Source organism: Cibotium barometz, chromosome 28 (genome assembly GCF_041138505.1).
Source record: "Cibotium barometz isolate CiBa-2024 chromosome 28, ASM4113850v1, whole genome shotgun sequence".
NCBI lineage: Eukaryota > Viridiplantae > Streptophyta > Polypodiopsida > Cyatheales > Cibotiaceae > Cibotium > Cibotium barometz.
The window spans coordinates 18,966,613-18,993,953 of record NC_141073.1 but is presented as its reverse complement, the minus strand read 5'-3'; the positions used below and the strand labels follow the sequence as shown (position 1 = coordinate 18,993,953).

The 27,341-nt window shown below is 45.7% G+C and overlaps 1 protein-coding gene across 5 annotated transcripts in view; it reads right to left on the bottom strand.

Annotated features, from left to right (window-relative positions):
* Positions 1-1,434: 1,434 nt before the first annotated feature.
* The window catches only part of SEF (HIT-type Zinc finger family protein), a 47,061-nt gene continuing 21,154 nt past the window's right edge, over positions 1,435-27,341 (bottom strand). For 4 of the 5 annotated variants that reach the window (XM_086822134.1, XM_086822138.1, XM_086822136.1 and 1 more), the window contains 3 exons: positions 2,592-2,694; positions 1,974-2,095; positions 1,435-1,879 (listed from right to left, as the gene is read on the bottom strand). In XM_086822134.1, coding sequence (XP_086678260.1) covers positions 1,676-1,879; positions 1,974-2,095; positions 2,592-2,694 — 429 coding nt within the window. In that variant the 3' untranslated portion in view covers positions 1,435-1,675. The remainder of the gene's footprint in view (positions 1,880-1,973; positions 2,096-2,591; positions 2,695-27,341) is intronic. The other variant, XM_086822139.1, reaches the window with a different exon arrangement.

The window sequence follows — 27,341 nt, the reverse complement described above, 5'->3', positions numbered from 1 at the left end:
AACAAGGAGAAAGCCCCACCCATCTCCCCAAGGCTTTAAAAGAATATCTCTACCACACGTTGGAGAAAGCATAAGTAAAACAAGCTCAAGATCTTGTGGGAAAGTGCAGACTAAACTAGAGCCAGTTCTTCAGCAAATGGTCGAATACAAACCACTAACTCCTCTCGAGTGCATCTGGAAACAGTCTAGGACCCTCACTCACATTGAGCCTAAAGATCTAAAGGCGATCTATGATCCAGCGGACATTAATACGAACATGGCTCAGGTTGAGTTAATCATTGCCAAATAGTATTAGGCCCCGGCCCGAGCCTTGACTCTCATCACTCACAAGAAAGAGCAATGGAGACTCCACAGTGTCATAGCAACCTCCATCTCAGCAACAATCCCTTGGCACAGACATCATCTTTGAAGAGAGTGAACTATGCTCCGCAAGTTTCACAGCAGTTGTAGTCGTTGATCCAAGAGTAGCCCTCAGGACAACCGGCCCCACAATCTTTGGACTCTACTTCAGCAGCCTCAATTTCTCAAAGCCCACTCCGTGATAACCTAAGGGATGCTCTATTGGAAGTACTCCACTAGTCCTTTATAGACCTACTTTACTGACAAGAAGCCTTCACTCAATATAGGACTGAGCAGCCTAATGCTTCAGAGGTAAATGGGAGGATGTGACTAGCCCAAGTGAGCCATGTGGCAGAGAGCTCAAATATCACCACACTCTCCATCACTAGGAGCAGAAAGACAGACACCCAACTCACTCGGCTGATAAGACAAGCATAAGGAAGGTCAGGAAGAATGTAGGAAGCTTGAGGAAGAGTTTATCATTTCCAAATCAGAGACCAAAAACTTGAGAATGAGCTAATATCAGCAGAAGCAACACAAGAGGTGTCCAACAAGAACCATGCTAAAGAGCAAGCAGCTCTCCAAGCAGAGGTACAAAAAGCCAAAGCCAGGCCAGATGAAGCTAAAGAAGCGACCACCAAGATGGGAGAGCAGAATGTAAAAATGGTCAAGCCCATGGACAACGCCACCATCGCCCTCAAAAAATACAAAGAACTTTACAACGAGGATGAAGCCAAGTGGAACAATAAGGAAGAGACCCACAAGGCCCTTAAGCAAATGATAAGTATATCGCAAAACTGGGCACCATGCACAAGCTATAACTTGAAAACAAAAAATACATTTTACCAAAGCAAGGCCAGTCTATATTTTACCGCCAATCAGACAAACAAGACTTTGCTGAAGGCCAAACCACACAAACAATGTGAATGCCTAGGTTATTAGGATGGCTCAGGGGACTACAAATTGAACAGCCATATAAGGTCTGTAAGGCAACTTGAATACAAACTAATTGTGATGAAGAGGTAGAAAGAAACTAATTTATGGTAGCACCTTCCTTAGTGGCCATGAATTTCTAAAGAAAGCTATGCCTTTTAAACTCAAATCCATCTCAATATGATTTAAGAGGCTTGGCACATGAGCATTAAGGTTCTGGCAGATCACCATCACTTAGGTTCACCGTTTTCTTCTCTTTACTTCAACTTCCAATAGAAAATCGGTATGTGTAGATGTTGAGCCCTATGATAAGCACCATCTAAGAATAATGCCCCTTCATCTGAGTATCCATTCACCTCAACGTCTACTACACTCTTCGTACATTTTTAAAAACATGATACATCTATGCAACAAACTTTTGACACCGTGTATCGGCATGAACTTTCTGGCATCGCGTGCAGCAGAACCGGGCCCCACAAGTAGTACAAGTATAATTTGCAAAGTACCCACAGACACTGCAAAAGTGGCGCCGTGCAGACGAGCTTGGGGGCCCAACAGCAGCTCTCAAGTATGTGGGCACATGACTCGGCAGAGCTTCCAAATTGGCCTGCAAAGAAAAACAAAGAGAAAACACACATAATGTATAATCATTTGAAGCTCCCATGTGTACTTACGACTTGGAAACTATGCCTAGCACTAACCTCCTGTAAAAGATCAAGAAAACTCCGTGTCTTCTTGGCACTTGCAAGCTTCTCCAGTGCCCTTGCTTGCCTTGTTTCTCTCTTAGCGCCCTTTGTGTGCCTCCTATGATACACTAAATTTTCTGGTCAAACATTTCATTAGTGAGTCTCCAAAATATGTTAGAGAATCAAGGGAGTTAGAAACGTCAGGTGTAATATGTGCATTACATGTATGGTACAAGTATGGAAAGCAATGATCGGGATAAGGGACGTTAAGTATGTTGCCTTTTTCTCAAGTAAAAAAATAAAAATGTCGCTGTATTTGAAAGAATCACACATGGACGAGGCATAAGGGCTGCATAGAGGAATATCTCCGCTGCATGGATGAGGCATATGACTGCCCTGTAATGGTGGCTTTAGCAAGGACTCCTGCCATCCCCTCCTCCCAATCTTTCTGTTGACAAATCTGATGGCCTCTATGGCAACCAGGAAGAAGTTGACCCTTGTGGCCAGCCCAGGGTGAGCCTGGACATGAGGGCCCTTTCTGAAACCACCCCAAGGTCCAGGACAAACTGGACCTTAAAAATTTCATGGCTTTCGCTAAAAAACTATGGTTCAAAAAAATTTGAAGTCGCTTACCGTGTTCTTCGTCATCAAGAGATGCTTCTTCGTCGTCATCACCATCCACTAGCTCCAAAGCAACATTGTCGCTCTCTAAAGCATCAAGCCGGGCGAGAGCTGCCTGCAGAGAGAAATTTATCCATCATGTCTTCCGAGTATTATGGGCAACTGCCCTTACGAGACCTTGGTACACAACTGAATGATTTCTATACTCAAAAAGCATGTGTGATTCTTGATAATCTTATCATGTGGGCGTTGACATGTAATGTGCCAGGGCAGGCCGGGAGAAGCACCAATGTGTACCGGGATTTGAACTCCCCATTGACGTCAATAACAAAGTCACAAGAGGTGCCTCAATGATAATAGCTCTCAGTAGGGTGTACCTAAGGAGCCATGATTGTCATCAGAGCATTTGGAATATACAAGTATACACATTGTTATGCATATTCTAAGTGTATATGAGTGTCACAGTGTTGTTTAGGATACAGTATGTTAGTGAAGACAAACAGGGTTAGGGTTAGGGTTTACACAGGTTCAAGCAAGCGTGGAAAAAACAAGGAGAAGAAGTGAACACGACTGCTGTATTCTTCAATGATAGAAAAATCAAGTACAAGCCACATGATAGTGACCCCTAAAGGATAAGTGTTCACATGTCCGGCCATAAATGTGCCGGGTGGACCAAAACACTTATAAACTGCATATAAGTGAAACTGAACTAAACTGGGGGAAAAAACCTCCACTAACTGAAGTAAAAAGTGCCCCAGTAACCTACTGATGATCACTAGCACTCCTCTGGGTGCATACACAGCATAAAACCCAACAAACCCCCCTGGAGTGATATGTGATCACTGTACATCATCCACCAAAAGGAAACAAATTCAAAGCATTGCGGAATGCTTCAAATTTCGGACGTGGTAATGCCTTGGTGAAGATGTCTGCCACATTCTGATCTGTAGGACAGTAGATCAGACTGATATCTCCTGCCTGGAGTCTCTCCCGAACAAAATGATAGTGAATCTCAATGTGTTTCGTGCGAGCATGAAACACAGGATTCCTGGCCACAGCAATGGCACTCTGACTATCAGTATAGATAGGTGTAGGCTCCTCCACTGAAATATCCATATCAGTCATAAGACGACGCAGCCAAACACACTCAACAGTAGTAGTGTAGGCTGCTCTGTACTCTGCCTCACAAGACGAAGTGGCCACTGTGGTCTGTTTCTTGCTTAGCCAAGAAATGCATGAAGCGCCAAGGAAGAAACAATTCCCACTAGTGGAATGTCTGGTATCAAAATCACCAGCCCAATCTGAATCACTGTAAGCGTGTAACTGCATGTCACCCCCCTCAGGGTAAAGCAAACCAAGAGTCGAGGTACCCTGCAAATAACGGAATACACGCTTCACAGCTTGCCAATGTGACAACCGTGGGCTGTGCATGAATCTGCTCAACTGAGAGACTGCATACTGAATATCTGGCCTTGTATTACACAAGTAAATAAGGCACCCAACAGCCTGAGCATATGTAGTGGCATCAAAGGAAACACTATCATCTTGTAGTGACAGTTTCATCCCAGGCTCCATAGGAGTACTAATAGGCTTGCAATCCTGAAATTTAAACTTCTCCAGAAGTTTAGCAACATAACGTGATTGCAACAACCCAATGCCTCTGTTATCCTGCACAAACTGTATGCCCAAATAGTAATGTACAAGGCCCAAGTCAGACATGTCAAATGTCTGTTGCAGTATCTCCTTAAAAGCTGCAATTTTGTCATCATTTGATCCCATGAGCAAGAGATCATCCACATAAAGACTGATGACCAGCAGATCTGTCTCTTCTTTCTTCACATACAAAGTGGTCTCTGATGGACTGTTCACAAATCCCTGAGTGATAGAAAAGCATCTATTTTTGCATACCAAGCTCGTGGAGCTTGTTTCAAACCATACAAGGCCTTTTTCAGCCTCCATACTTTCCCCTCATGATCATGTTCTGCAAATCCCATGGGCTGAAATACATATACTTCCTCCTCGAGGTCCCCATGTAGGAATGCAGTCTTTATGTCCAACTGGTGAACAACCCAACCACGATGTGCAGCCAATGCAATGACACACCTAAGTGTCGACATACGGGATGTAGGAGCAAATGTCTCCTCATAATCAATGCCCTTTTTCTGTGCATAGCCCTTTGCAACTAGACGGGCTTTGTACCTGTCAATGGATCCATCTGCATGTCTTTTCAACTTATAGACCCATTTAGTACCAATGGCTTTCTTGCCTTTGGGCAGATCAACCAAATCCCATGTTTGATTCTTTTTAATAGAATCAATCTCATCCTGCATGGCTTTGTTCCAATGCACATTATCTCGTGCATCCACAAATGAATCAGGCTCATCATCATCCTGTAAACTGGCTGCCATGACCAGATTCAAATCCATGATGTGTGCATGCTCATTGGTCCTTGTCTCCCTACGAGTACGACCAGCAAGAGGACCCTCTAAATGGCTGTCCTGTAATGTCCTCAAATACCATCTAGGTATATGTCTGACCTGTGGTGCCTGCTGTCCCATATTTGATTCAGCTTCTGGCTCATTTGGCTGCTGAATTTCTGCACCACCTACATCATTTGCTGGCTGTCCAGTACCCTCATGAGTTGGATCACCAACTGTGGAATGAAACTCCATGGGTAGTAGACCTTCAAACACATCATTTTCAGCCTGATTTGCTTCATAACCAGCCATGGATAATTCTGATTTTTCATCAAAAATCACATCCCGACTGATGAATATCTTCCTGGATAGTGGGTCATATAACCTGTAGCCCTTGCTCCCACGGCTATACCCAACAAAAATGCATCTTGTGGCTTTATCATCAAGCTTCCTCCTTAACTCTTTGGGTATGTGTGCATATGCAAGACACCCAAAGATACGAAAATGCGATACAGAAGGCTTGCGGCCATGCCAAGCCTCAAAAGGAGTAATAGAAACCAATGCCTTTGTGGGACATCGATTCAAAATATGACAAGCACACATTACTGCTTCCACCCAAAAGATATGTGGTAGTCTTTTTGCCTTTAGCATACATCTGGCCATCTCCATGAGTGACCGACTTTTCCTTTCTGCAACCCCATTCTGCTGTGGAGTGTAAGGAGTAGTATACTGATGTTTTATACCTCTACTCCCAAGAAAGGAATTCAGCACATGTGACATATATTCCCCCCTCCGCATCAACCATAGCTGGAGTAAGAGTGAATGCATGATAAGCAGACTGATCCACTGGCTGAAATGCATCCAACTCATAAAGTCAATGATATAATGTACCAGTAAGCATCAAGGTCAAGGCATTTGCTTTGTCTCTGACCATGCATTTATCATCATCAAAGTGGACTTGCATTCCACAATGTGCTAAAGAAGAAATGGACAACAAATTCTTCTTTATCCCTGGTACATATAAGGCATCTGTAAGGCGGAGAATGGAGCCATCAATGGTTGTAAGCTGAATCTCCCCAATGCCACACACTGGATATGAAGCATTGTTGGCACACTGAACAGTTTTGCCAACAGGGGCAGGGCTAACATGACTAAACAAATCCCTGCGAGATGTGATATGCTTTGAGGCACCACTATCAAAATACCAAGTACATGCATGCTCTGTCAAACTGAGTGCCTGTGAAGACCAAGAGGCATCATAGCTGCATGTAAAAAAACAGTAATCCCTGTCCTCAACAAAAGAAGCAGTCTCTGGAGGAGCTTTAGGAGCATCATTAACAGACATCCCAGCTTCCTTTGCCTTCTCTTTGGCAATCCTCTTCCTACATTCCGTGATGTAGTGACCTGGCTTCTTACAGTAATGACATTTGCCCTTCTTCTTGGGCTGTCCATCACCTTTCTTGGTATCCTATGAAGAACCACCATCACCTGAGTTTTGATTTGCACTCTTTGGCTGAGATTTCCCTTTCCCCTTTTGACCTGTAGTAAATGCTTGTTCAGCATTTGTGTTCATATTCATATTCTTCCTCATTTGCTCCTCTTGTAGTAAGAGAGCAACAAGTTCCTGATACTTGAGGGGTTCAACAGCATTCCTCATGCTGAGGTTCAAAGAGGTATGGAAAGCCAAGTAAGATCTTGGCAAAGAGTGCAAGATGGTGGACACAAGCTGTGTCTCAGGAATAATCTCATCCACATTGATGAGTTGCTCTCTCAAATCCTGCAGCTTGTTTAAGTGGCTAGACATATCATCTCCTTCATTCATCTTCTGATTTTCCAGCTCTCTTTTCAAAAATGAGATCCTAGCCTCATTACGAGCAGCATACATTTGCTCCAAAGTCACCCATGCATTCTGTGAAGAGCCAGCTGAACGAATATGAGGTATAATGGACCTCTGAACTGATAATGCAATGAGTGACAAAGCTTGTGCATCCCTGGCATCCCATGTCTTTTGAGCAATGGCTGTCCTGGAGCCTGTACCTGTTGTCCTCGTCCACGAGCACCCCCTTGGGGAGGAGTCTCTGGAGCCAATGGACCTGGACGTGGTTCATCACCACTAACAAAATCCCAAAGACCTTTTGCCACAAGCACATTTTTCAGCATAAAACTCCACAAGGAGTAGTTCGTGCCATCCAATTTGTCTTCCTTAGACAAATATGTGAATACATCACTTTGCTGTTGATTTGCCATTATGCTTTACGCACAATGTTGTACCTATTTACCAAAAAACCCAATAGCAAAAACCCTGATAACAACTGTACTCCACTGAATACAGTTCACCCAAATCTGCCTGCACTCTCAATCCTCTGAATGTGCAGCTCAATGCACCAATGACTGAGTAGAGCAGCAAATGGCGTACACAATGCCAAAATGTCCCAAAAATGCCCAAATTTGCTGCACCCAAACTGTGCAAAAATCTGTATATTTTCTTGCTAGAAAATCTGCCTGTTGTGCCTGTATATTTTCACAGAGAAAATTAAAGTGCCCAATATTCAAAACTTGTAATGCTTACCAGCTGAGATTTCAACAGGTCTGAGTTGACTGATGTGTGCAGATACGTAGACTGTTGTACAGTCGCCAGGTACACAACACTTTAAAGCTGCACTTTTCTCTGTGCAGGTGACGATTAGCGCTGACTGGGGCTACAGGCAAGTGCAGTACAGTACTGCGCTGTCTTGTACAGTTGGCGCAGGCAGGTGACAGTCGTCCCTTACAGGCACGTAGGCTGCAGTACGGCGGCGCTGTCAGGTACGGAGGCTACAGTACGGCGACGTTGACAGGAACAGAAGCTGCAGTACGGCGGCACTGTCAGGTACGGAAGCAGCAGTACGGCGGACTAGTACGGACAGACGTTCGGGCAGATGTACGGGCAATTGATAAAGGTGAATGTGTACAGCAATGGGCAAAGGCAAAGCTTCAATGGCTCTGATACCAATTGAAGACAAACAGGGTTAGGGTTAGGGTTTACACAGGTTCAAGCAAGCGTGGAAAAAACAAGGAGAAGAAGTGAACACGACTGCTGTATTCTTCAATGATAGAAAAATCAAGTACAAGCCACATGATAGTGACCCCTAAAGGATAAGTGTTCACATGTCCGGCCATAAATGTGCCGGGTGGACCAAAACACTTATAAACTGCATATAAGTGAAACTGAACTAAACTGGGGGGAAAAAACCTCCACTAACTGAAGTAAAAAGTGCCCCAGTAACCTACTGATGATCACTAGCACTCCTCTGGGTGCATACACAGCATAAAACCCAACAGTTAGATGCATTAACTGGGATTTGGCTGGTCCGCCACTTTAGGCAGGTGTATGTTGGATGAGTATACGCATTTGTTATGCATATTCTAAGTCTATACGAGTATGGCAGTGTTGTTTGGGATATGTTAGATACATTAACTGGGATTGGGCTCATCCCCCACTTTAGGCAGTTGTACTGTTGGATGCAGCTCTACTTCTTGAAGGCTTGGTCTCCCTACACTGTCTACCTGAAAACTGATCTACAAAATAACACTAAGGCTCTCTCTTGTAGATGTTGGCTGATAAAAAATAATGCTCTGCTTTCTTGCTTTTCAATATCTTAATCTTCTTCTAGTTTTCATTAATCGGGGGCTCCCTCCATGGCTGAGCTCTCTCGGAGGGAGAATACATCAGTGGGGAGAGAGAAAGAGCCACTTGGGGGGCCTGTAATGCTAGAACATACTGCCATCACACTCGGGACTCGGACTCCAAGTACCTAGGAAGGGTGTGTCACTGCTGCATAATCTGAGTCACCTTGCACGCGTTCCCAATGACCCCGGAGGGTGAGGAGATTGTTTGTCCATACAGTGCGGATGGCCTCTACCAGAAAGGTGGCCAAGCCCTCTATGGTCTCATTGCAATGCACCTACCAAATGTGCCTGGCTGCTAACGAGCTCTCACCACGGGTCCGTGGAGGTCGACGGGGTTCAAGGAGCCACATCGCATGAGGAACTTGATGGTGGTAGTCCATGGACTAGGTAAGGGACTTCAGCCCTGCGTGAAGAGGTAAGGGTTTGGTGGGGCAAGGAAGCACAATATACCCCAATTAACCCAAGTGCAATGAAGAGAACCCAAATATTCACTTTCCCCAAGCCCGAACTTGTGTACTCTTGGAAGTTGGTGCTCTGCCCTATCCAAGCATTCTAAGTGCTCTGCCCTATCCATATATCCATGAACCAAACCAACTCTAGGACTGCTCGCAAGACTTATGCCCTCCATAGAGTCTCGAAGAGTTAGCTCAGGTTGCCGCAGACTTTGAGCTCAACCAAACCATGCCGTTCCAAAGGAGACCAGCTCCACAAATAGCATCATCTCAATATCCAATTGACCAATCCTATGGTCAAGAACAACCAGAACCATATGATAAAGATCAATGTCCCAATCTTCCTCAGTCATACATTAATTCCAAAGGCAAAAACCATCTATGTTAACCATAAGTGTAGACAGAGTTATCCATAGTTGCAATTATAGTTCATGGTGTGGCCGACTGTGAACCATACCCAACTGTACCATCACATGTCACTAGTACACAATATCATAGAAGTCCCATAAGCAGATGTACTGTCAGCTGTCAATACCTTTGGGTGAATACAAAGATGTCACCAAGCGACTCCTAGATGACAAATGAGCCTGTCTGTAACAAGGGAGCGGAGGTGCTACCCCCCTCTTGAGCATCAGGCAATGCTCTAGATCCCAGCTCTGCTGAACCTGAATGAGCCGTAGCAAGAGTCAGCTCCAACTCAAAGGCATCAAGATAAAGCTACAATACCTGAGGTGAATCTTCTAAGTCACCCTCCTCCATCCACTTCGCATCCATCGGTAAACTCTTGAACTTCACAGGATAGCGACGAGAAACTTTACCTTGTACCTTTCTTTCCTTGTGTGCCAGTATCTGCTCGGAAATAAGAACCTCATCAAGTTCATCCACTTTCGATTGAGCCTCATCTAATACATCCTTAGGCACCCAAAACATGCTCGCACTCCACCCAAGTGGTAACACAAGTCCCCGATGAAGCATAGTAGATCACCACTGTAGAAGGCATTTGACTTGATCCAGCCAAGGTGGCCGAGATTGTCAATTGGAAAGTACCATAGACTACTTATGACATCAGATCCTTTGTGGGTATATGCCAGGCATACTCCACCCACATAGACAAGTTTTCTGACCTCTCGGCGGATCTCACCGATTTGCTAAAGGGTGTCAAGACAAGAAGGCAACGGATTCGAATGACTCCACGAGCATTGGAGGCATTCAAGAACCTCAAGGTGGCTTTATCAAAAGCGCCTTGTTCAGCACTTGCCTCGTGGGACGAGCCATTTCAAGCAATCACCGATGCGAGTAACATCGCAATTGGAGGTGTATTACAACACAATGGTCATCCAATAGCTTACATGGATTCAAACAATGCCAAGTGCACAGTGAAGTGACCGAAAGCACCGCTAGAGCCAAATATTCCAGTAATTTGGTGGTATGAGTGAGTACCTTCCAGGAAAGGCCAATCCAGTGGCTGATGCTTTGAGCAGGAAGGGACAAGTGACTTTAATTCAGACCACTAGACTCGACCTTGTTGGTATGGGACTAGACGACATGAAGCACACGTACGCGGATTCCAAAGAATTCGGTACACAGTGGGAACAGGCATTGGATGCCACTTTTTGATACGCGATGGTTGGCTTTTCTACAAAGACCGACTGTGTCATGAAGTCGTTCAGGGCAGCTCTTCTCCATGACGCCCATGACACCATTACTGGTGGTCATAGGGACATGAATTCGACTTTGGAGAAGTTGGAACGACAATATTATTAGCCAAAGATGAGAGATGTGTGTTCATATGTACAACACTGTGATATTTGTCAAAAGGTGAAAGCTCCTCGTGGAAAAAAGATAGGATTGTTACAGCCCTTGCCACTTCCTGAGAGACCTTTCCAAGATATTTCGATGGATTTTGTCACGAATCTTCCTCCCAATCCAGATAAGCGTAATACTTAGTGCTTAACTATAGTTGATAGATTTAGCAAATTTGTTATGCTTATTCCATGCAGGGCCAATGTGACCGCCGAAGAGGTTGCCCAGTTGTTCATTCGGTATTGGTACCCGATTGGTAGGATTCCTAGGACCATAGTGTCAGATCGAGATGCCAAGTTTACCAGTCATTTTTGGAGAGCATTGTTTGATAACGTTGATACTAAATTGAATTTTTTCCAGTGCATTTCACCCACAGACGAACGGACAAACAGAAATCTACAACCATTTGGCCTTTGATGTGCTGAAGTGTTATGTCCACGATCAGCAAGATAAGTGGGAATCATATTTGCCTTTAGTTCAAGCTGTTTTGAATGATTCTTTTTCTTCAGCTAGTGGCAGGACTCCATATGAGGCAGCGTTTGGAAGACCATTCTAGTCGTTATTGACCACGACCTTGTCTCCAATACCTGAAGCGAATAGATTGGCAGAGTCTTACCAGGAGATTTTAGAGTCAACAAAGGACAGGTTGGCTAAAGCGCAAGAGGCCTACACTTGACAAGCCAATAAAGACCGGAGGGATATGATGTCACATGCACTCTGCACTAAGTGCATGGTGACAAGATGGCTCATCATCAGAAGTGCAGCATTTGTACAGTTTTAGAACCCAATAGGATGATATTTGTCGTATGCCGTGACCCCATTGTACATCCTCAGTCCAGGATAAGTCAGGCACGAGCTACGTAGGTCATTCCTCAGCCTTAGTAGGTCAGTCAGTCAGTCAAGTCCCTTAACCCACTTGGAGAGAATCATTCATGCATGTAGAGTCAGTAGAAGCCTTAGGGTTTGCATCAGAAAGCACTCTACATCTTGCATAATATGCATACATATGCCTGTGCATCATTTAGAACATCCCCAAAGCCTTAGGGAATTTACTGGGATTTATCTGGTATTTTTCCCATATTTATTAGTATTTATTTATCATTATTTGCATTATTGGGCATTTATAAATATTAAGTTTATTAAATGACCAACCCCCAGTTAGTATAAATAGGCTTGCCTAGAGCCTCTTTTGCTCATTCAGTCTTCATTGTGCTAAGAGCTCTCCTCTCTCTCTTGCTCTCAGCATAAGACTAATCCATGCCCTAGTGCCCATAAGCTTTCTTCTCCAGCCCTTGAGAACCATAGCTTCAGTCCAGCCCTAGGTGTTTGTCCTCAGCCTCTAATCAGCCTGAATTCAGCATCAGTTCATGCCATAGATTCAGCATACTCCTCAGTAGAGTTCTACGCCAGATTTCAGCCTGTTTTCTCCTGCGTTTTCTGATTCAGCAGGGCAGCAGTGCTGCGTTTCTGTCCAGCAGCTCCAGATACCTGTGTTTTGCAGTCCAGCAGCCCTACAGGTCTGCGTTTCAGCTCCTCAGCACCCCTACTCTTCAGCGTTTCTGTCCACAACAGTTTCCAGCCCTGAAGATTCAGTCCACAGCAGTTTCCAGCCCTGAAATTGTTGTTTGCATCAGTATCCAGCATCCTCTGCATCATCAACACATTCAGCAGTCGTCTGGTGAAGGTAACTCAGCATTCATATGTGTTTTCAGCATTCTAACAGTGTGTAGAACAGTCCACCTTCTTCTTCTTTGAGCCTCAGGTGTGCAGCCCTTCCTCATGCCCTTGGGAGGAGTGCATAGGCTCAAGATCAAGTCATTGAGGTGTTTCTACAGCAGTGTACAGATTAGCCATACTCCGATCCTCCGAGATCTTGTGTTTGGCTTATCTACAGTCCAAAGTCATTCTCTCTAAAGTAATAAAGCAAATACTATCTCGTTATCGGGATAGGGGGCCCTTCAGTGGGTAATTCGGGACCCAATCTGGTGTACAGTGTTCATATCTCTCTCTCATCTCTTTAAAGTTTGAAGTAAATGAAATGGATTGCTAAACTCACGAAACTCGGGATACAGAAGACGGTGTGAGCATATTGTGTGACAGGATCAACCAATACAAAGACTTCCGCTGCATATCACATTGGTATCAGATTCAGATAGTCCACACACACCGTATCCTAGCGTGGGGGCATCCTCGGATGGTTAGATTGCGTTCCGGCACGACCACCGACTTCAGCATCATGTCTACAGGAGAGAGTACTCATCAGCCGGAAGACGTCTCCCCCGAAGGAGACCTTGCTCTTCCGCCTGCAGACACCATAGCTCTTCTAAGAGCTCAGAACCAGCTACTCATGGAGCGTCTCCAACTCTTGGAGGCCGCAACAGCACGTCCTTCTACACCTCCAGCAGCACCCGACTACATCTCCCTCTTCTTTCAGATGGAACAACAAAGGAGAGAGGACGAGGCCCGAAGCAGAAGAGAAAAAGAAGAAAGACGGGACTATGAGGAAGCCCAACGCAGGATCGACGAAGACCGGCGTCAGGCTGAACTCGCCGCTCGGGAACACCAACGTGAGCTTGATCGAGAACGTATGTTACTCGAACACCAACGGGAAAAGGAGGCCATACACTTGAGGTATCAGCAGCTCTCCTCAGTCTCCCCAGTCATAGGTGTCACCAGCCAGCATCCCGCAGCAGCTTCAACCACCATCATTCGCAGTCAACCGAATTTCAGCAAGTATGATGGTAAGTGTGATCATTCTTCAGTTAATCAATTTGTTCATCAGTTTAATGCACATTTTCCATTAGCTAGGATCACAGACCCACAAGACAAAGTCCACTTAGCGGCTCCCCATCTCACTGGTGAGGCAGTCACTTGGTGGCAGCATTGGTCTAGTATTCATACTGACCAGGCCACAGGTGTCACAGCCTTTGACTGGGACATCTTTGTCCATGACCTGAAGACCAGATTTCTCTCGCCCCAGTACATGACCGGTCTGAAAGACGAGTTCTATGGACTCAGACAGAGCGGTTCCCCAGTGCTTCAGTTTTCCGGTAAGGTTATTACTTTAGCACAGCAGTTAGGGTTATCTGAGCAGGCCAAGATGGAGCAATTCATTCGTGGATTGGACTCCAACATTAGGTTCACAGTTCGTAACTTTGAACCAAGTACATATGACCGGGCTCTGACTCTCGCTCAGAACGAAGAAATGAAGCTCAACGGGGGCAAGCCCAAGCAGACATCTCAGTCCAGTACCAAACCCCAACAGCAGCAATCAGCTGCACAGTCAGGGAAAGGTAACGCATCTTCTAAAGATGCTAAGAAGGACAGCAGTAATAGCTCCAGTTCAGGGGGTAAGAAGGATAAAGAACCTAAGAAAACCCCTGATGAAAAGGCTAAAGCAGGCATTACTGGAGGTTATCTTCCTCCAGAGGAGCAAAAGAAGTACCAGTCAGAAAATAGATGTTTTTTCTGTCATATTATAGGGCATGGTAAGAAGGATTGCCACAAATGGCAAGCGGCACAAGCTGCCAAAGCTCCTTCTGCCACAGTTGCCACAGCCTCCCCAGCTCCTCCAGCCCCGCCTACTACCTCAAATGCAGTTCAACTTTTACCTTCCATGCATCCTATACCATCCGTGGTATTTGATGCTAAGCAGGAGGGTGAGAGCGATGCTGCTCAGAAGAGCCTTATCCGAGCTTATGGCTCTGCCCAGGGCCGACAGTTTGTAGTCCTTTTCGATATGGGTAGTTCTGAAGACGCCATCTCTCCCCAGTTGGCTAATAAATTAAACTACACTTTAGTCCCATATCATCTGGATGTGGACGGGTTTACACCTGGTCTTCGCACCCACATTTCCCAGAAGGCACAGCAGTTTGCCTTTGAAGTTCAGAAGGCCTCATTTCAACGAGATTTCATCGTCTCCCCTCTGTTAGGGTGTGACATGATCTTAGGAATTCAGTGGTTCCGTCAGTATGAGCCTATTCCCGATTGGGGGCAGGACACTTTTACTATTTGTAAAGGTTTTCCTGAGCCTGTCATGATTCGTGGGGATAGAAGCATTCTTGGCATCCCATTGATTTCGCATCTCCAGGCCCGACGAGCTATCCGCAAGGGAGCAGAAGGAGCACTCCTTTATATTCGTGCTCAAGCAAACCCTCCCTCATTAGTAGCATCCATTACATCTTCAGTCCCTCAGTTAGCAGACCTCCTGTCCAGACACCAGGACATTATGCTTAGGGACGATCTCCCGCCCAGTCTCCCACCCTCTCGCCTTGAGGACCATCACATTGATTTGGTCCCTGGATCAGATCCTCCTAGCAGGTTTCCCTATCGTCTTTCCAAGACTTTAGAGGGCGAGTTGGAAAAGCAGTTATCTGAGCTTCTCCGAGCCGGATTCATTCGGCCTTCTTCCTCCCCATTTGCTGCACCTATCCTATTTGTCCAAAAGAAGGACAAGTCTGCACGCCTTTGTGTAGACTACAGGGCATTAAACAAACTCACTATCAAGAATAAGTTTCCTATGCCCAGAATAGAGTACATTTTGGAGCGTTTAGACGGTGCTAAGTTTTTCACTAAGATCGACCTCAAGAGTGGTTACCATCAGGTCCGCATTTTTGAAGCTGACATTCCAAAAACAGCTTTCAGGACAGAGCGTGGTCACTACGAGTTCGTAGTCATGCCTTTTGGGCTTACAAATGCACCCGCAACGTTCAATAAGATGATGTCTAGGATTTTCGCAGTCCACATTGGGAAGTGTGTTTTCATATTCCTTGATGACATACTAGTCTTCTCAGCCACTGCGGAGCAGCATGAGAAAGATATGGAGAAAGTCTTGCAACTTTTGCGAGATAATCGGCTCTACATAAATGCCAAAAAGTCTATCTTTGGTGTTAAGGAAGTTCAGTATTTGGGCTACATCATCGGTTCCGATGGGATTAGACTGGACCCCTCAAAGGTTCAAGAGATCTTAGATTGGGATATTCCTAAGACCGCCCAAGAAATCCGTTCATTCGTAGGTCTTTGTCAGGCCTATAGCACACATGTCCATCAGTTTTCCAACCTTGCAGCACCTCTTACCGACTTGCTCAAGGGGGTGAAGACTCGCAAGCAGAAAGTCTCAGTTACAGGTAAGGCACTTGATGCATTCCGTGCACTCCAGAAAGCTGCCTCAGAAGCACCTGTATTAAAGTTAGCATCATGGGACGAACCTTTCGAGGTCATCACCGATGCCAGCAATGTAGCCATAGGTGCAGTCCTCCAGCAGGACAATAGACCCGTGGCTTATTACAGCAGAAAGTTGGATGTTGCCGAAAAGAATTATTCGGTATATGACAAAGAGCTTTTGGGTGTGATCACAGCGCTCAGACATTGGAAGCCTTTTCTTTATGGACAGGCTTTCACAGTGAAAACAGACCACCAAGCACTTAAGTGGCTTCAGACTATGCCAAGTGCCCAGTGGAGTGATCGACAAGCCAGGTGGAGTCAAATCTTCCAACAGTTTGGAGGTATGATTGAATACATCCCTGGTGAGCATAACCCAGTAGCAGATGCTCTCAGTCGAAAGTCCAGCATCCAGGCAGTCCAAGAAGCTACCATTCTCGAAATCACGGGGAAGGACTTGGATAGTATGAAAGACCAATATGTCGACTCCCCTGAGTTTGATACTCAGTATAGTTTGGCCCTCACTTCTGAGCCTGGCCACTATTCAGTACAGAACGGTTGGTTGTTCTACAAGAACCGTCTCTGTGTTACTCGAGAAAAGCGTTCCGCTCTTCTCCACGATGCCCATGACTCCTTAGTTGGAGGACATAGGGGTATCAACAGTACCCTCGAGAAATTAGAACGGTCCTTTTATTGGCCAAAGATGAGGCGTGATGTCTATGCACATGTACAAGCCTGTAAGATTTGTCAAAAAGTCAAGGTTCCCCATACAAAGAAGGCAGGTTTACTTCAACCTTTGCCTATCCCCAACGGACCTTTCATCGACATATCTATGGACTTTGTAGGGCCTCTACCAGCATCCACAGGATCTCGTAACACTCAGTGTTTTACCATTGTGGATCGCTTTAGTAAGTTCTGCATGCTCATCCCATGCAAGCATACGGCCACAGCTGAGGACGTAGCCCGTCTATTTCTCAAGCATTGGTATCCAGTTTGTGGTTTGCCTAGCACCATAACATCAGACAGAGATTCCAAGTTTACCTCGCATTTCTGGAGGGCATTATTTGAAAACTTTGGAACTAAGTTGCAGTTGTCTAGTGCATTCCATCCCCAGACAGATGGCCAGACAGAAATTTATAATCAGTTGGCCTTTGATGTCCTCAAGTCATACTGTCATGACCAGCAGTCCAAATGGGAGCACTATCTTCCATTGGTCCAAGCTATCTTAAACGACACGCATTCATCCAGTGTCGGACGGACTCCATATGAAGCAGCCTTTGGTCGCCGTTTTTCTTCTCTTTTGACGAGAATGGTGTCTCCATCTTTAGAGGCTAATAAAACCACGGAAGCATTTTCCGAGATCATTGAGTCAGTTAAAGACCGCTTGACCAAAGCTCAGGAAGCATATAGCAGACAGGCAAATAAATCTAGACGAGATGTCCACTTCAAGGAAGGGGATTGGGTCTATTTGCGTATCATGAAGCAGAGATTGAAACAAGTGGGCAAACGTTGTCCCAAGCTTTCATTCCGTAGTTTTGGCCCTTTTCCAATAGTTAAGAAGATAAGTGATGTCTCAATGAAGTTAAAGTTGCCTGCCAGTTGGACAATGCATGATGTTTTCCATGTTTCTTGGCTAAAACCATATGTTGGTCCAGAAGTGTTTGATGTTTCAGATGAACAGCAGCCAGACGTGGTAGACGAGGCAGAAGTTATTGAGCCTGAGCAGATCCTTCTTCATCGATGGAAGCATGGTTCCGGTCGACGGATTCGTCAGTTCTATACGAAGTTCCGAGATCGAGGCACCCACGAAGCCGTATGGCTCGACGAGGAGTTCTTCCAGGAGTACCCCCAGTTATTGGCGGACTACTTGGAAGCCATGAACCTGCCGCCAAGCTAATCAGGAGGGAATGTCACATGCACTCTGCACTAAGTGCATGGTGACAAGATGGCTCATCATCAGAAGTGCAGCATTTGTACAGTTTTAGAACCCAATAGGATGATATTTGTCGTATGCCGTGACCCCATTGTACATCCTCAGTCCAGGATAAGTCAGGCACGAGCTACGTAGGTCATTCCTCAGCCTTAGTGGGTCAGTCAGTCAGTCAAGTCCCTTAACCCACTTGGAGAGAATCATTCATGCATGTAGAGTCAGTAGAAGCCTTAGGGTTTGCATCAGAAAGCACTCTGCATCTTGCATAATATGCATACATATGCCTGTGCATCATTTAGAACATCCCCAAAGCCTTAGGGAATTTACTGGGATTTATCTGGTATTTTTCCCATATTTATTAGTATTTATTTATCATTATTTGCATTATTGGGCATTTATAAATATTAAGTTTATTAAATGACCAACCCCCAGTTAGTATAAATGGGCTTGCCTAGAGCCTCTTTTGCTCATTCAGTCTTCATTGTGCTAAGAGCTCTCCTCTCTCTCTTGCTCTCAGCATAAGACTAATCCATGCCCTAGTGCCCATAAGCTTTCTTCTCCAGCCCTTGAGAACCATAGCTTCAGTCCAGCCCTAGGTGTTTGTCCTCAGCCTCTAATCAGCCTGAATTCAGCATCAATTCATGCCATAGATTCAGCATACTCCTCAGTAGAGTTCTACGCCAGATTTCAGCCTGTTTTCTCCTGCGTTTTCTGATTCAGCAAGGCAGCAGTGCTGCGTTTCTGTCCAGCAGCTCCAGATACCTGTGTTTTGCAGTCCAGCAGCCCTACAGGTCTGCGTTTCAGCTCCTCAGCACCCCTACTCTTCAGCGTTTCTGTCCACAGCAGTTTCCAGCCCTGAAGATTCAGTCCACAGCAGTTTCCAGCCCTGAAATTGTTGTTTGCATCAGTATCCAGCATTCTCTGCTTCATCAACACATTCAGCAGTCATCTAGTGAAGGTAACTCAGCATTCATATGTGTTTTCAGCATTCTAACAGTGTGTAGAACAGTCCACCTTCTTCTTCTTTGAGCCTCAGGTGTGCAGCCCTTCCTCATGCCCTTGGGAGGAGTGCATAGGCTCAAGATCAAGTCATTGAGGTGTTTCTACAGCAGTGTACAGATTAGCCATACTCCGATCCTCCGAGATCTTGCGTTTGGCTTATCTACAGTCCAAAGTCATTCTCTCTAAAGTAATAAAGCAAATACTATCTCGTTATCGGGATAGGGGGCCCTTCAGTGGGTAATTCGGGACCCAATCTGGTGTACAGTGTTCATATCTCTCTCTCATCTCTTTAAAGTTTAAGGTAAATGAAATGGATTGCTAAACTCACGAAACTCAGGATACAGAAGACGGTGTGAGCATATTGTGTGACAGAAACGCAGACCTGTAGGGCTGCTGGACTGCAAAACACAGGTATCTGGAGCTGCTGGACAGAAACGCAGCACTGCTGCCCTGCTGAATCAGAAAACGCAGGAGAAAACAGGCTGAAATCTGGCGTAGAACTCTACTGAGGAGTATGCTGAATCTATGGCATGAACTGATGCTGAATTCAGGCTGATTAGAGGCTGAGGACAAACACCTAGGGCTAGACTGAAGCTATGGTTCTCAAGGGCTGGAGAAGAAAGCTTATGGGCACTAGGGCATGGATTAGTCTTATGCTGAGAGCAAGAGAGAGAGGAGAGCTCTTAGCACAATGAAGACTGAATGAGCAAAAGAGGCTCTAGGCAAGCCCATTTATACTAACTGGGGGTTGGTCATTTAATAAACTTAATATTTATAAATGCCCAATAATGCAAATAATGATAAATAAATACTAATAAATATGGGAAAAATACCAGATAAATCCCAGTAAATTCCCTAAGGCTTTGGGGATGTTCTAAATGATGCACAGGCATATGTATGCATATTATGCAAGATGCAGAGTGCTTTCTGATGCAAACCCTAAGGCTTCTACTGACTCTACATGCATGAATGATTCTCTCCAAGTGGGTTAAGGGACTTGACTGACTGACTGACCCACTAAGGCTGAGGAATGACCTACGTAGCTCGTGCCTGACTTATCCTGGACTGAGGATGTACAATGGGGTCACGGCATACGACAAATATCATCCTATTGGGTTCTAAAACTGTACAAATGCTGCACTTCTGATGATGAGCCATCTTGTCACCATGCACTTAGTGCAGAGTGCATGTGACATTCCCTCCTGATTAGCTTGGCGGCAGGTTCATGGCTTCCAAGTAGTCCGCCAATAACTGGGGGTACTCCTGGAAGAACTCCTCGTCGAGCCATACGGCTTCGTGGGTGCCTCGATCTCGGAACTTCGTATAGAACTGACGAATCCGTCGACCGGAACCATGCTTCCATCGATGAAGAAGGATCTGCTCAGGCTCAATAACTTCTGCCTCGTCTACCACGTCTGGCTGCTGTTCATCTGAAACATCAAACACTTCTGGACCAACATATGGTTTTAGCCAAGAAACATGGAAAACATCATGCATTGTCCAACTGGCAGGCAACTTTAACTTCATTGAGACATCACTTATCTTCTTAACTATTGGAAAAGGGCCAAAACTACGGAATGAAAGCTTGGGACAACGTTTGCCCACTTGTTTCAATCTCTGCTTCATGATACGCAAATAGACCCAATCCCCTTCCTTGAAGTGGACATCTCGTCTAGATTTATTTGCCTGTCTGCTATATGCTTCCTGAGCTTTGGTCAAGCGGTCTTTAACTGACTCAATGATCTCGGAAAATGCTTCCGTGGTTTTATTAGCCTCTAAAGATGGAGACACCATTCTCGTCAAAAGAGAAGAAAAACGGCGACCAAAGGCTGCTTCATATGGAGTCCGTCCGACACTGGATGAATGCGTGTCGTTTAAGATAGCTTGGACCAATGGAAGATAGTGCTCCCATTTGGACTGCTGGTCATGACAGTATGACTTGAGGACATCAAAGGCCAACTGATTATAAATTTCTGTCTGGCCATCTGTCTGGGGATGGAATGCACTAGACAACTGCAACTTAGTTCCAAAGTTTTCAAATAATGCCCTCCAGAAATGCGAGGTAAACTTGGAATCTCTGTCTGATGTTATGGTGCTAGGCAAACCACAAACTGGATACCAATGCTTGAGAAATAGACGGGCTACGTCCTCAGCTGTGGCCGTATGCTTGCATGGGATGAGCATGCAGAACTTACTAAAGCGATCCACAATGGTAAAACACTGAGTGTTACGAGATCGAGTGGATGCTGGTAGAGGCCCTACAAAGTCCATAGATATGTCGATGAAAGGTCCGTCGGGGATAGGCAAAGGTTGAAGTAAACCTGCCTTCTTTGTATGGGGAACCTTGACTTTTTGACAAATCTTACAGGCTTGTACATGTGCATAGACATCACGCCTCATCTTTGGCCAATAAAAGGACCGTTCTAATTTCTCGAGGGTACTGTTGATACCCCTATGTCCTCCAACTAAGGAGTCATGGGCATCGTGGAGAAGAGCGGAACGCTTTTCTCGAGTAACACAGAGACGGTTCTTGTAAAGCAACCAACCGTTCTGTACTGAATAGTGGCCAGGCTCAGAAGTGAGGGCCAAACTATACTGAGTACCAAACTCAGGGGAGTCGACATATTGGTCTTTCATACTATCCAAGTCCTTCCCCGTGATTTCGAGAATGGTAGCTTCTTGGACTGCCTGGATACTGGACTTTCGACTGAGAGCATCTGCTACTGGGTTATGCTTACCAGGGATGTATTCAATCATACCTCCAAACTGTTGGAAGATTTGACTCCACCTGGCTTGTCGATCACTCCACTGGGCACTTGGCATAGTCTGAAGCCACTTAAGTGCTTGGTGGTCTGTTTTCACTGTGAAAGCCTGTCCATAAAGAAAAGGCTTCCAATGTTTGAGCGCTGTGATCACACCCAAAAGCTCTTTGTCATATACCGAATAATTCTTTTCGGCAACATCCAACTTTCTGCTGTAATAAGCCACGGGTCTATTGTCCTGCTGGAGGACTGCACCTATGGCTACATTGCTGGCATCGGTGATGATCTCGATAGGTTCGTCCCATGATGCTAACTTTAATACAGGTGCTTATGAGGCAGCTTTCTGGAGTGCACGGAATGCATCAAGTGCCTTACCTGTAACTGAGACTTTCTGCTTGCGAGTCTTCACCCCCTTGAGCAAGTCGGTAAGAGGTGCTGCAAGGTTGGAAAACTGATGGACATGTGTGCTATAGGCCTGACAAAGACCTACGAATGAACGGATTTCTTGGGCGGTCTTAGGAATATCCCAATCTAAGATCTCTTGAACCTTTGAGGGGTCCAGTCTAATCCCATCGGAACCGATGATGTAGCCCAAATACTGAACTTCCTTAACACCAAAGATAGACTTTTTGGCATTTATGTAGAGCTGATTATCTCGCAAAAGTTGCAAGACTTTCTCCACATCTTTCTCATGCTGCTCCGCAGTGGCTGAGAAGACTAGTATGTCATCAAGGAATATGAAAACACACTTCCCAATGTGGACTGCGAAAATCCTAGACATCATCTTATTGAACGTTGCGGGTGCATTTGTAAGCCCAAAAGGCATGACTACGAACTCGTAGTGACCACGCTCTGTCCTGAAAGCTGTTTTTGGAATGTCAGCTTCAAAAATGCGGACCTGATGGTAACCACTCTTGAGGTCGATCTTAGTGAAAAACTTAGCACCGTCTAAACGCTCCAAAATGTACTCTATTCTGGGCATAGGAAACTTATTCTTGATAGTGAGTTTGTTTAATGCCCTGTAGTCTACACAAAGGCGTGCAGACTTGTCCTTCTTTTGGACAAATAGGATAGGTGCAGCAAATGGGGAGGAAGAAGGCCGAATGAATCCGGCTCGGAGAAGCTCAGATAACTGCTTTTCCAACTCGCCCTCTAAAGTCTTGGAAAGACGATAGGGAAACCTGCTAGGAGGATCTGATCCAGGGACCAAATCAATGTGATGGTCCTCAAGGCGAGAGGGTGGGAGACTGGGCGGGAGATCGTCCCTAAGCATAATGTCCTGGTGTCTGGACAGGAGGTCTGCTAACTGAGGGACTGAAGATGTAATGGATGCTACTAATGAGGGAGGGTCTGCTTGAGCACGAATATAAAGGAGTGCTCCTTCTGCTCCCTTGCGGATAGCTCGTCGGCCTGGAGATGCGAAATCAATGGGATGCCAAGAATGCTTCTATCCCCACGAATCATGACAGGCTCAGGAAAACCTTTACAAATAGTAAAAGTGTCCTGCCCCCAATCGGGAATAGGCTCATACTGACGGAACCACTGAATTCCTAAGATCATGTCACACCCTAACAGAGGGGAGACGATGAAATCTCGTTGAAATGAGGCCTTCTGAACTTCAAAGGCAAACTGCTGTGCCTTCTGGGAAATGTGGGTGCGAAGACCAGGTGTAAACCCGTCCACATCCAGATGATATGGGACTAAAGTGTAGTTTAATTTATTAGCCAACTGGGGAGAGATGGCGTCTTCAGAACTACCCATATCGAAAAGGACTACAAACTGTCGGCCCTGGGCAGAGCCATAAGCTCGGATAAGGCTCTTCTGAGCAGCATCGCTCTCACCCTCCTGCTTAGCATCAAATACCACGGATGGTATAGGATGCATGGAAGGTAAAAGTTGAACTGCATTTGAGGTAGTAGGCGTGGCTGGAGGAGCTGGGGAGGCTGTGGCAACTGTGGCAGAAGGAGCTTTGGCAGCTTGTGCCGCTTGCCATTTGTGGCAATCCTTCTTACCATGCCCTATAATATGACAGAAAAAACATCTATTTTCTGACTGGTACTTCTTTTGCTCCTCTGGAGGAAGATAACCTCCAGTAATGCCTGCTTTAGCCTTTTCATCAGGGGTTTTCTTAGGTTCTTTATCCTTCTTACCCCCTGAACTGGAGCTATTACTGCTGTCCTTCTTAGCATCTTTAGAAGATGCGTTACCTTTCCCTGACTGTGCAGCTGATTGCTGCTGTTGGGGTTTGGTACTGGACTGAGATGTCTGCTTGGGCTTGCCCCCGTTGAGCTTCATTTCTTCGTTCTGAGCGAGAGTCAGAGCCCGGTCATATGTACTTGGTTCAAAGTTACGAACTGTGAACCTAATGTTGGAGTCCAATCCACGAATGAATTGCTCCATCTTGGCCTGCTCAGATAACCCTAACTGCTGTGCTAAAGTAATAACCTTACCGGAAAACTGAAGCACTGGGGAACCGTTCTGTCTGAGTCCATAGAACTCGTCTTTCAGACCGGTCATGTACTGGGGCGGGAGAAATCTGGTCTTCAGGTCATGGACAAAGATGTCCCAGTCAAAGGCTGTGACACCTGTGGCCTGGTCAGTATGAATACTAGACCAATGCTGCCACCAAGTGACTGCCTCACCAGTGAGATGGGGAGCCGCTAAGTGGACTTTGTCTTGTGGGTCTGTGATCCTAGCTAATGGAAAATGTGCATTAAACTGATGAACAAATTGATTAACTGAAGAATGATCACACTTACCGTCATACTTGCTGAAATTCGGTTGACTGCGAATGATGGTGGTTGAAGCTGCTGCGGGATGCTGGCTGGTGACACCTATGACTGGGGAGACTGAGGAGAGCTGCTGATACCTCAAGTGTATGGCCTCCTTTTCCCGTTGGTGTTCGAGTAACATACGTTCTCGATCAAGCTCACGTTGGTGTTCCCGAGCGGCGAGTTCAGCCTGACGCCGGTCTTCGTCGATCCTGCGTTGGGCTTCCTCATAGTCCCGTCTTTCTTCTTTTTCTCTTCTCCTTCGGGCCTCGTCCTCTCTCCTTTGTTGTTCCATCTGAAAGAAGAGGGAGATGTAGTCGGGTGCTGCTGGAGGTGTAGAAGGACGTGCTGTTGCGGCCTCCAAGAGTTGGAGACGCTCCATGAGTAGCTGGTTCTGAGCTCTTAGAAGAGCTATGGTGTCTGCTGCAGGCGGAAGAGCAAGGTCTCCTTCGGGGGAGACGTCTTCCGGCTGATGAGTACTCTCTCCTGTAGACATGATGCTGAAGTCGGTGGTCGTGCCGGAACGCAATCTAACCATCCGAGGATGCCCCCACGCTAGGATACGGTGTGTGTGGACTATCTGAATCTGATACCAATGTGATATGCAGCGGAAGTCTTTGTATTGGTTATCCTGTCACACAATATGCTCACACCGTCTTCTGTATCCTGAGTTTCGTGAGTTTAGCAATCCATTTCATTTACTTCAAACTTTAAAGAGATGAGAGAGAGATATGAACACTGTACACCAGATTGGGTCCCGAATTACCCACTGAAGGGCCCCCTATCCCGATAACGAGATAGTATTTGCTTTATTACTTTAGAGAGAATGACTTTGGACTGTAGATAAGCCAAACGCAAGATCTCGGAGGATCGGAGTATGGCTAATCTGTACACTGCTGTAGAAAACACCTCAATGACTTGATCTTGAGCCTATGCACTCCTCCCAAGGGCATGAGGAAGGGCTGCACACCTGAGGCTCAAAGAAGAAGAAGGTGGACTGTTCTACACGCTGTTAGAATGCTGAAAACACATATGAATGCTGAGTTACCTTCACCAGATGACTGCTGAATGTGTTGATGATGCAGAGAATGCTGGATACTGATGCAAACAACAATTTCAGGGCTGGAAACTGCTGTGGACTGAATCTTCAGGGCTGGAAACTGCTGTGGACAGAAACGCTGAAGAGTAGGGGTGCTGAGGAGCTGAAACGCAGACCTGTAGGGCTGCTGGACTGCAAAACACAGGTATCTGGAGCTGCTGAACAGAAACGCAGCACTGCTGCCCTGCTGAATCAGAAAACGCAGGAGAAAACAGGCTGAAATCTGGCGTAGAACTCTACTGAGGAGTATGCTGAATCTATGGCATGAACTGATGCTGAATTCAGGCTGATTAGAGGCTGAGGACAAACACCTAGGGCTGGACTGAAGCTATGGTTCTCAAGGGCTGGAGAAGAAAGCTTATGGGCACTAGGGCATGGATTAGTCTTATGCTGAGAGCAAGAGAGAGAGGAGAGCTCTTAGCACAATGAAGACTGAATGAGCAAAAGAGGCTCTAGGCAAGCCTATTTATACTAACTGGGGGTTGGTCATTTAATAAACTTAATATTTATAAATGCCCAATAATGCAAATAATGATAAATAAATACTAATAAATATGGAAAAAATACCAGATAAATCCCAGTAAATTCCCTAAGGCTTTGGGGATGTTCTAAATGATGCACAGGCATATGTATGCATATTATGCAAGATGCAGAGTGCTTTCTGATGCAAACCCTAAGGCTTCTACTGACTCTACATGCATGAATGATTCTCTCCAAGTGGGTTAAGGGACTTGACTGACTGACTGACCCACTAAGGCTGAGGAATGACCTACGTAGCTCGTGCCTGACTTATCCTGGACTGAGGATGTACAATGGGGTCACGGCATACGACAAATATCATCCTATTGGGTTCTAAAACTGTACAAATGCTGCACTTCTGATGATGAGCCATCTTGTCACCATGCACTTAGTGCAGAGTGCATGTGACATATGAAGTTTTCGGGTGTATCTTCGGATAATGAAGCAAAGGTTGAAACACGTGGGCAAGCGATGCCCAAAGTTGTCAATCAAGAGCGTCGGACCTTTACCCATCCAACGAGGTTTCAATGAAGTTGAAGCTACCCCCGCGTTGGACTATGCACGATGTGTTTCATGCCAATTGGTTAAAGCCATATGCAGGTCCGATCCCTTCAAAAGTTAAAGACGAGGTGGAACCAAATATCATTGATGAAGCTAAGGTTATGGTTCCAGAACAGATCCTTTTGCACCGCTTCAAGCATGGCTCAAGCCGAAGACAAAGACAGTTCCTCACAAAGTTCCAGGACCGAGGGATCCACGAAGCGGTATGGCTTGACAAAAAGTTTTTCGACAACTATCCGGCATTATTGACACATTATTTGGAGGCTATGCAACTTCCGTCAAGTTAAGCAGAAGGAGATGTCGCGTGCATCCCGCACTTGGATGCCACGTAGACATATCTGTACAGAAGGTGCAGGACCTGGGGTGGAAAACTAGTCCCATGTGAGCCCAGTCCGGGACGAGTCAGCAAGGGTCCCACTCCAATCGTCCGAGGTCAAGTGTGCATTGTCCTGCACATGAAACAGTGCCAATCTGCGCTGTGAGTCTCCCTCTAGAATGATGTTAGTGGTTCTGTGTATCTGGTATGATACTGGATGCCATACCACTGTGTAGACAGTTAGGGTTTGCATATAGGAAAGGGGCCAGCCCATAGGGCTACCCCAGGGACAGATATATGG